The sequence below is a fragment of the Myotis davidii genome, unplaced genomic scaffold, assembly GCF_000327345.1.
Source record: "Myotis davidii unplaced genomic scaffold, ASM32734v1 scaffold821, whole genome shotgun sequence".
Classification (NCBI taxonomy): domain Eukaryota; kingdom Metazoa; phylum Chordata; class Mammalia; order Chiroptera; family Vespertilionidae; genus Myotis; species Myotis davidii.
The window spans coordinates 1647639-1657531 of NW_006295269.1; the positions used below are offsets into that span (position 1 = coordinate 1647639).

Sequence of the window (9893 nt, forward strand, 5' to 3'; positions counted from 1 at the left end):
TATCACATGATCTCACTCATATGTGGAATCTAATTAAAAAAATAAACTGATGAGTGGAGTGGATCCAGAGACATAGAAGCATGGAACAGAGTGCGGAATCTCAGAAGGAAAGTGGGGGAGGGTTGGGTAGGAGGTGATAATCTAAGGACCTTGTATGCACATATGCATGGCCCATGGACAGACATTGGGGCAGTGAGGACCAGGGGCGGGGGATGGGGGCGGGCTAGAGGGGGTTAATGAGGGGGGGGAAGGAGACATATGTAATACTTTAAACATTAAGCATTATTTTTTTAAAAAGAAAATGACTCCTGCTTAATGGAAAACAGAATAAAAAAATGAAGGACAGTTCACTTGTGCTGAAGATGTATTTAAAATGTGACGAGTTGTGTTTGTTACTAATTCTCTGCAATGTTCTAATCCTGGGTCCTGGAGACAGCCAGGGCCTGCTCTCTAAAGCACCGTGGCTTCTGGCCCCTGCTGGTTCACACACGGTAGCCCTCCACTCCAACAGCGTCCGTGTGCCTGCCGCTGCTGCAGCGCAGCGCCCCTGTGGCCCAGAGAGCGCGCTTTGTTTCTAATGAAGGTGATGATGACAAGCATCTAAAGATGGCTGTCATGTACTCTGTGCTGCCAAGCAGACCTTTGGAGCACTAACTGAATGGTTTCCACAAGGCCGCCCTGTGGCTGGTATTGCCGTCAATGAACAAAAAGTGGGGCACAGAAGCCAAGCAACTTGCTCAAAGCCACACGCTGGACAGGGGCAGAGGTCCACACTCACAAAGTCTGGCCGAGTCCACGCTCACGTGAGGCCGTGATGCCACGCCCCGGGTGTGGTTTTGGGGGCTGCATAAGGGGAAGCCAGCGACAAAGGATCTTTGTAGAATGTGACTTGAGTAACGGGCACCTGCAGGCCGGAAGTCCAGGTTAAGGTCCTGCTGCCGAACTTCCGAGGCAAGCAGCCCTAACTCCCAGCTCATCCGCTCTCGATGCTCCGGGAACTCTCCTGTGCAGTCAGACCTTTTACTTTTACACATTTTAAGAACATCACATAATCACATTTCCATGGGAAATGTAAGTAATTCAAATGACTCTGAAAAGAAAGGGCTCGATTATTGTATATTACAATTTAAGAAAAAAAAATCACCTTTAAAAAAAAGCTGACAATCAGACCAGAAGCATTATATGAAGTTTCTTGCTCATGTTCTCCAGAGGTTCAACCAGAACGCTTTTCAAGAGGGCAGAAGTTTAAGGTCTAGCTAGGGAATAAAGACATGTTCGTCTGACACTTCCCACGTCAGATCCAGGAGTTATCAAATTATCTTAAGTGCTGCATTTTAAAAAAGAAGGTGGGAGCTGGCAACCTGGGTCTACTAAGCTCTCATTATTATAAATTTGTATTTTAAAAACCCAGTATCTTTTTTGTAAATATGCAAGGAATCCTCCAATAATTTTTCTTTTGGAAAACCACCTCTCACTAACACATTTAAAATAATACCTCTATATCTAAAATGAATTCTTGGCATTCTGGAGTTCAAATCTCCCCAGAGTCAGAGGGAAAAAGCTGCATAATTATAGTTCATCTGAGTGCAAGTTATAAAGTAATCAGTGTTTGAAACAAAAAAAGCAATACCTTAGAATGACATTTAAAACAAAAAACGTACTTACTGGCATTTACATTTTTTTCCATGTAATTTGTTATTCATTCAATCGGAAGAAAAAGTGCACCACCATTTCTGATAAGGCAAACAATATTCAAAACTGGCATCAACTAAACACAACTGGCCAGCACGGTGTGAAAAACCAAATGCTTTAATGAAGCTATTGAGAACAGTTCAAAGGTCACGGATACATGAATGTTGACCCACAATGTACAGTGCCGTGGGCCACGCAGAAAGCACTGCTGCACCCACAGCAGTTGACCACGTTACAGTACCGAGTGTCAGGAGGACAGTCATTTGTCTTTTTTTTTTCAAGAAATAGGAGTTTTTAATACACTGTTATCAACAACAACTTTTCCCCAGTGCATTTTAAAAAATATTAGTAAGTGCATTCCTTTGTGCTTTATTTTGTATCTTTTAACTTCCTATGTATTTTATTTATTCTTATTGCTTTATTTAAAAAAACAACAACCAGAAAGAACTTTGTCATCACAGTATGACCAAGCTGGTTGCATGGTTTTTGGCAAAGTCAGGTTTGGTATTTCCATCACCGTACCCAGAGGCAGGTGGACAAGTTTGGCATGTCAGTCACCCCAGAGGGAGGCCCAGCCCCAGGTCTCAGCTTTGCACCCAGGGACGGGGAGTGGTGTGGACTGTTCTCTCATCACAAACAGCAAGCCCAAACCACCCCCTCCTGGCATAACTAGTCCCTAAAACGAACCCACACTCTATTTGGCAAAAAAGAAATAAATAAAACCACTCCCGCCGTTGCAGCCTTCTCCTGGGCTCATTGGCCTGCCACTCCCAGAAACTGTCTCTTAAAAAGGTTGGGGCAGCAGGGAGGGTGAGCTCCAGTGTGTGAGACCCAGGGCAGTGGTAGAAGATGCCATGCTTTCTCTCACAAATCTCCCTCTACATTCGCTTAATCCTGGGCCCTGGGTTAGTCAGCCTTGCTCTATTTTTAAGAACCTCCAAATCGCCTAAAGAAAACTAGCATCAGACCATCGCCACCTTCGACTTTTGCACCCAGGTCTCCTCTCCCTCCCCCATGCAGTACATTTTGGGTGTGTTTTGCTTCCTTCACTGTGGCACAGCTGCTCATGCACACCGTGTCACTATTCTAGGAGAAGAGTTATCTGTACAGTGAAGGAGGCTGAAAGAATGGGAACCAAGTTCCCTGCCCCTTAAATAATGAAGCTAGAAAACTGACAGCATTCTCAAAGTTCCAAGGACTCTCGCTGCCCAGCATGCCGGGGAGCCAGGCATGGATTATTTTCACGTAAGTCATCCATTCATACATTCGACAATCACTCCTTCTCCCTGAACCTCTAACAGCCATCACCAATTCACATTTGACATTTAAACTCAGCTCGTTTTTTATAAAACCCTCCTGAATGAGGTTTCCTGATGAAAGAAGTTGGCACTCTGTCACTAAAATATATTTAATATTAAAAATATCTGAAGGAGAACTGGAAGCTCTGACACTGTCCACAGAGGCACCATGCCGCACGCTGTTCTCAATGAGACCAGCAGGAAAGTCTCCCACAGCCCAGCTCAGCCAGCTCAGTCCGAAGCGGCTGTTGCTCCGTGTAAGGCACTTCATTCCGGATGGGTGTGCTTGATGCCACCGGCTATTCAACTGTACATGCTGCTGAGACGGTCCACTCAACAGCCTGACTCCTGACCCCATGCCTGTGTGACACCTCGCCCGACAGAGTGCGGGGCCACTGCTGCTACCACGCAAGACCGCACGCACCCAGGCACGGGAGCTGACCAGACAGCAGCTGCCTGGATGGCACTGCCGCTCGGCAAAGCAGTGCTACCAAGTACCAGTCATTTGCCAGTACACTATCTCTCTCCTTAGAAAAGTTCAGCACGCTTGCTGAAATAAACCTCAATTTAAATGACCATAATGGGCGTATTAATACTATGGTTACCAGTCTCCAAGAATATTGCTATTTTTATATCATTAAAAATAAATATGTAAGTTTATTCTCCCTAGAAGGCCAGTTTTACCTATTAATACTACACCTTAAATGTGTGGAAAAACAGTTCTGAGTGAGACTGTAATATACAAAATATTCGCAAAGCTCTCTTGAAACACAAGACCTTGCGTGAAAGTTTTCTTCCATGTGTGTACAAATAATGCAGAAAACCATCAGTGAGTTGTAAAAATATTGAAAACTTGCCATTTTAAGATGCATATTCTTACAAATTAATACAAACATACTGAAAAGAACAATGATAATAAAGAATCTGTACAACTCAACGAACAGTAAAACATAATTTAAAAATAAAAATAGTAAAGCCAATTAGAAATGTGCTGTTTGGTTTTCTTATCAAAAGCAAAATTAAAGAAAAAAGAGTAAAACATTCAGTGCTCCTCAATGTCTTACTATGAGAGGACATTCATTTTCATTCCAAGTAAAATAGGTCCTAGAAACACTGACTCACACTCATTGGTGAGGACCAGAGCAGCAGGGGTGAGGCCAAGCTCGGTTTCAGAGCCCTACTCCGTCCTCGCAATTCAGCGGTAACACATCAGCTATTTTTCTCACCAGACACTCCTCATGAAAATGGCTGCATCTTTTTCTTTTGCAGAATATAGCATTTCTTGAAATAGTGTGCAGTATAAAGACTGATGCTAGAGGGTACTGTATCTTTAAGGCAGTACCAATGAACACATTTACAAAATGGAAAAGGTTAGTGTGAAATTTTTCTTTTCTTTTGTCTGTCAGTCTGTCTGTCTCTACTTTTATTTTATTTATTTTGGTTGCTTTATATTCCTCTGATTAAACTTTACATTTAATTTCCAAGGAAGTCACAGGCATAAAAATCTCCAACTTGCTTCCCCAAATAACAGTGGACAGAAATTTCTCTGATGAAAATCCTCTCGCTCAGGAAGCTGGCGTCCAGGGTGAGTTCCGTTCACAGGTTCTGTACGCTTATTGTACAATACTTTGGAGGCATTTATAGTTGCAAAATAGAGTATACAGGTCCGCTTCACAAAATTCTAAAAATAAAATATATCCTTGGCTATTGAGAAAGCATGAAAAAAATTCATATTAAAGGAAAATTATCAAGAAAACCCCTCAGGTCAGTTGTGGAATCTCCTGGAGAAGGAGGCGCGCGGGGCTGCTAACACGCGTGCTCGGGCTCCTCCATGCTCACGCTGCTCCGCCGGCTGCTGGTTTTGGAAGCTCCCGGGGACACCGACGAAAGCAGTGGATCCGTTACGCCAACAGGAGAAAGAGTATCGTCCATCAGGATGTCTTCCAGTTTAGAGCCCATTTTCGTGGGGACACCGTAGGCCTGGCTGCCCTCGGTGCCGGCGCCGAGGCTGCTGCTGAAGCTGATGGTGCCGTCGGTGAGGTCGAGGGTGCTGGTGCAGGTGAGGTCTGCGTGGCGTGGCGGCAGGTCCTGGCTGCAGTTCTCCAGGGAGGGCTCCTGCTTGATGATGCGATTCACCAGGTCCGCAGAGCAGAGGCCCGAGGACGGAAGAAGGGAAAGGCCATGCGCTCGAGCCTGCATCTCAAGTTCCTGAAAGAAAAGTGAAAGTCAGACACTGGGCCGAAGGGGCACAGAGGGCTTGGGGCAGACACTGTCATGACGGGGCCATGTCAGTGCGCACTGTCCACGCCCACAGGATGTGCTGCCCGAGAGGGAGCCTGATGAAAGGGGAGGGCCTTGTGCTGGTGAGGTCACCCTCTCCCATGGTTGGAGATGTGGATCTTGGGGGGCGGGAGGCGCATAGGAAGGCGCTGTACCTTCTGCTCAACTTTGCGGTAAACCTACACTGGTTCCAAAAAATAAAGTCTATTTAAAAAAATCATACACTGCCGAAACCGGTTTGGCTCAGTGGATAGAGCGTCGGCCTGCGGACGGAAAGGTCCCAGGTTCGATTCCGGTCAAGGGCATGTACCTGGGTTGCGGGCACATCTCCAGTAGGAAATGTGCAGGAGGCGGCTGATCGATGTTTCTCTCTCATCGATGTTTCTGACTTTCTATCTCTCTCCCTTCCTCTCTGTAAAAAATCAATAAAATATATTTAAAAAAAAATCATACACTTAGAGAGAAAACAATAAATATTAAAATATTTTGCCCTTTTAAATTAGTAAATGCCATACTTTTAAAAGTAGAGTATAAGTACTACTGGTAATAAATGAAATGCTTTTTAGGTGGTAGTGGATTTTATATATTAAATATAGAGTCTCTCACAGCCGTTAATGTTCACATTGAGAAGTTAAAAATACATCAAAATAAAATTTCAAAATGTAAGTTGATTAAAGGAAAATATTCAGTAAACATTATTGTTCCGTGGTCCCTAAACTGTGCTCTTAAGTATCTGAGGTGCAGCAAAGGACACACAGGACCCTGGGGAGACTGAAAACCTCAGGGAAGTGGCGACACATCTGTGAGGGCCACCGCCCAGGTAGCAGGTCCACGCTGGGTCGGCTGCGCCCGGGCTCCCCGCTCACTGTGTGGAGCAGGGCCTGGGGAGGCGGCTCTGACAGATGCGAGCGCTGCTGGGAGTCACTGTGCAGGGGGGACAGGTGGCAGCAGCCACCTCCCACATCCAGGCACACAGGCCCAGCAGCAAGTAGTGCAGTTATTATTATTATTTTTTAAATATATTTTATTGATTTTTTAGAGAGAAGAAGGGAGTGGGACAGAGAGTCAGAAACATCGATGAGAGAGCAACATCGATTGGCTGCCTTCTGCACACCCCGCAGTGGGGATGTGCCCGCAACCAAGGTACATGACCTTGACCGGAATCGAACCTGGGACCCTTGAGTTCACAGGCCGACGCTCTATCCGCTGAGCCAAACCGGTTTGGCATTTTTTTTTTAACAGTTATTTTAAAACAATATAAAAATACTACTTTTCTTAATTTACATGTTTAAATTTTCAAATGCCTACTAAGTGGTCAGGACCTAACAGAAACGGAAGAGTAACTAAGACAGCAGGGGCAGCAGCACTAAGAAAGTGGGCAGTAGTGGCAAAAGTGCGGAAGGTTCGCACAAGGAACTGGAGGTTGAGAAGTATCACTCAGGCCATTTCACCATGAGAAATGAACTTTTTTTAATTCCAGAAAAAAGTCCTCATCTGAATAATTCCTTCCTACACTTCCTTCATTTTCTGTGCTGAAACCTAACCTGCAGTGCCGCAGAACATGGCTGTGTTTGGAGACAGTATCTTCAGAGAGGTCCCTAAGGTACAATGAGGTCACTGGGGGCCGGACCCAATCTGCGGCAGCCCTGGTGTCCCTGCACAATGGAGGCCAGGACACAGAGGCAGAGGGAAGGCGCCGTTTCCACGCCCAGCAGTGCTTTCAGGAGAAACCAACCCTGTGGATGGAGAGTGGGGGCCGCCTTCTGAGGACTGTGAGGAACTGAAGTCTCTGCTCCCTGCACTGCCTCCGGGCAGCTTCAACTGCCTGGTGGACTCCAGCACTCGTTTCAAAAGGCCCCTCCCTCTTCCTTCCTGAGTATCCCTGCACCCTCCCAAAATGAACCCCAGAGACCCCGACAGACTCCCCAGTGAGCGTTCTCCCTCCCCGTGCAGCGCCCTTCCATGTCTGTGATGCAGTGAGAACAGGAGTAAGGCCGAGCGAGTCTTCTTGCCTCGTTGGAGAGGAGCGCGGGCCCTGCAACAGACGAGGCCTTAGCCTCGGCTCACACGCTTAAGGATCTACCTTCCAGAAGAGTCGTGTTCAGTCTTCATTAAAGGCTGTTTGATCTGCAAGACCTTTGGATGCAATGCAAGTAAGAGCCGGAGCCTGATGTGCCCCAGCAGCACCTGCCTGCCCCTCCCTCACATCCCTCCAGAAACACATCGCCCAGCATCAGTTCAGAGCCTGGGCTGTGGGATAAAAGGGTGGGTCCAATGCCATTCAGGCCTCATGCTTTCTTCTGTGAGACTCTGTGCGTGCGTCACTTAGAATGTAAATGGGAGGAAGCCCTGGTGAGAGCACCCACTCTTGTAAACCCATACCAATGTGCTAATAAGAACAGCACCCCCACACAAGTAGTTTGTCTTTCAAACCAAATAATAAAGTTGAATTAAGAGAGTAAAACATCCTACTCTATCTTCTGTTACTTAATTTAAAATATTTATCAGCTGACTAAAGCCTTACTTAGATTTCTAAATAATGCAATGCCTCTCATCCAAGTGCAGGCTTGGGCCTGCAGAGCTGTCCTGACCGGTCACGCTTCCGGGACATGCCGAGCTTGAGGGCTGCCTCACTCTCACACAGGAAACCCTGAGATGCTCCCCCCGGGGATTTCCAATTCACTTTTTTACAATACTTGTATTTCACAAAAAAGACATATTTGGGCCTTAAAACAAAACCCGTGACTCTCTTTCAAAACAATTACTATCCTATATAGTAATTGTTATGCTAATGATATGCTAAGGCTGCTCAACACTCTCTATGACGTCCACTGACCACCAGGGGGAAGACGCTCCAACTAGTAGGTTAGCTTGCTGCTGGGGTCCGGCCAATCGGGACTGACCGAGACAGGCCGAACACACCCTGGAGCCCTTGCACAGTCCCTCCCGGCTGGCCAACCTCCCACGCCCCTCCCCGGCCCTGATCATGCACTGGTGGGGTCCCTCAGCCTGACCTGCGCCCTCTTGCAAACCAGGACCCAATTTCAGCCTGATCCTGCAGGCCAGGCTGAGGGACCGCACTGGTGCACGAATTCGTGCACTGGGCCTGTAGTATCTTCATATTTGTATGAGGAACCAGCACATTAGTACAAGCTGCTTTTATAAACTGGTAGCCTAGACTCAACAGATCCAGGACCTACAGCTCCTCAGCGAAGAACGGGACATGGGACCAACAGCAAACGCTGAATAAAGGGAGAAAGGGAGGAGACATTTACATTCCAGCTGACCAATCCTTCCCTGCTGAGGTTCTAAAATGGGCCCCAGAGCACAGCTGTCCTCACCTCTCTGCCCCATGGCTGGTGTCCCAGCACCCACGAGCTGTGCCACCATGAGTGTCACAGGTGGTGTGGGCATGGAAAAGATTGAGAGCACCGTTATCAGTGAACTACTCAGCTACATAATTCCATGTCTGGGACTCCCAGCACTATGGCAGACAACTGGTCACTAACGTGCTGCACTTTGCACTGTCATTCCATGAATGGTTGCCTTGAAAACCTGAAGCGTAGCCACTGCTTATGGCAAAATCTGGTAAGAGGTGGGTTCATCAACTCAAGAAGAAGGCACAGTGACTCTTACTGGTGGGCCGTGTTCAGTCGGCCAGGACATTAAAAATACTCTTGCAAACTCCTTCAGTCATTAGCAGCCTGTTTCTCTTTCTCTTTTTCAAGGCAGTTTCAGAGGAAACTGTGTTCACATTTGGTGCCAGAGGCCCGTGCCTGAGAGAAGGCCTGGATGACACCAAGGGACCCTGCTCACTCTGCACTGTACACACACTCCCTGAATGAAATGACAGGTGGATCCTATAAACCTATAAAATTAGTATTTCTCCTGCTAAGAAAATATAGTGTAAACTAAAGATACACCTGGCATAAGTTCACTCTCTGTCCTACTTCTTACATTTATGTTTTGATGATAAGATCCTCTGGGCGTCCCTAAGTTCCCTATTAACATGGGCTCTAATTATGGACTAACACCCCCCCCCCCCCCATACTAAGGCATCTTTGTATTTAACAACTACAGTCAGTTCTCATCATTCGTAGGACTCACCGCTATGAACTGGATGTACGTGCTCCCCATATTCCTACACAGAAACTGATGTCCCTGGGTGATGGTATTTGGAGACAGAGCTTTGGGAGGTGCTTATGTCATGAGAGTGGAGCCCTCCTGGGTGAGACCTGTGTCTTTATAAAAATACCCCCAAGAGCGCCCTCGCCCCTTCCCCCACGTAGGACTCGGGCAAGGAGGCGCAGTCTCTGAATGAAGGAGCGAGCCCTCCTCACCCTCAGAACCATCTAGTGCCTTGGGAACTGTGAGACAATGTCTGTGGGGTAAGCCGCTGGCTGTGGCAACTCTGTCAGCTGCACTAGCGGACAGCTGGCCGCAGCTAGTGCGGCTGGGGACACAGCTAGCGCCTGCCGGCCTCTGGCCACACTCCGTCAGAGAGCAGTGCTTCCTCATCTAATACTAGAGGCCCGGTGCACAAAAATTTGAGCACTTGGGGGGGGGGGCGGGTGTCCCTCAGCCTGGCCTCTGCCCTCTCGCAGTCTGGGACCCCTCGGGGGA

At 47.2% G+C, this 9893-nt stretch overlaps 1 protein-coding gene across 5 annotated transcripts in view; it reads right to left on the bottom strand.

Moving 5' to 3' along the window:
* Window positions 1-3084: 3084 nt before the first annotated feature.
* The window catches only part of MITF (microphthalmia-associated transcription factor), a 91402-nt gene continuing 84593 nt past the window's right edge, over window positions 3085-9893 (bottom strand). For 3 of the 5 annotated variants that reach the window (XM_015567946.1, XM_015567945.1, XM_006769936.2), the window contains one exon: window positions 3085-5198. In XM_015567946.1, the coding sequence (XP_015423432.1) occupies window positions 4797-5198 (402 nt within the window). In that variant the 3' untranslated portion in view covers window positions 3085-4796. The remainder of the gene's footprint in view (window positions 5199-9893) is intronic. The other 2 variants (XM_006769934.1, XM_006769935.1) reach the window with 2 other exon arrangements.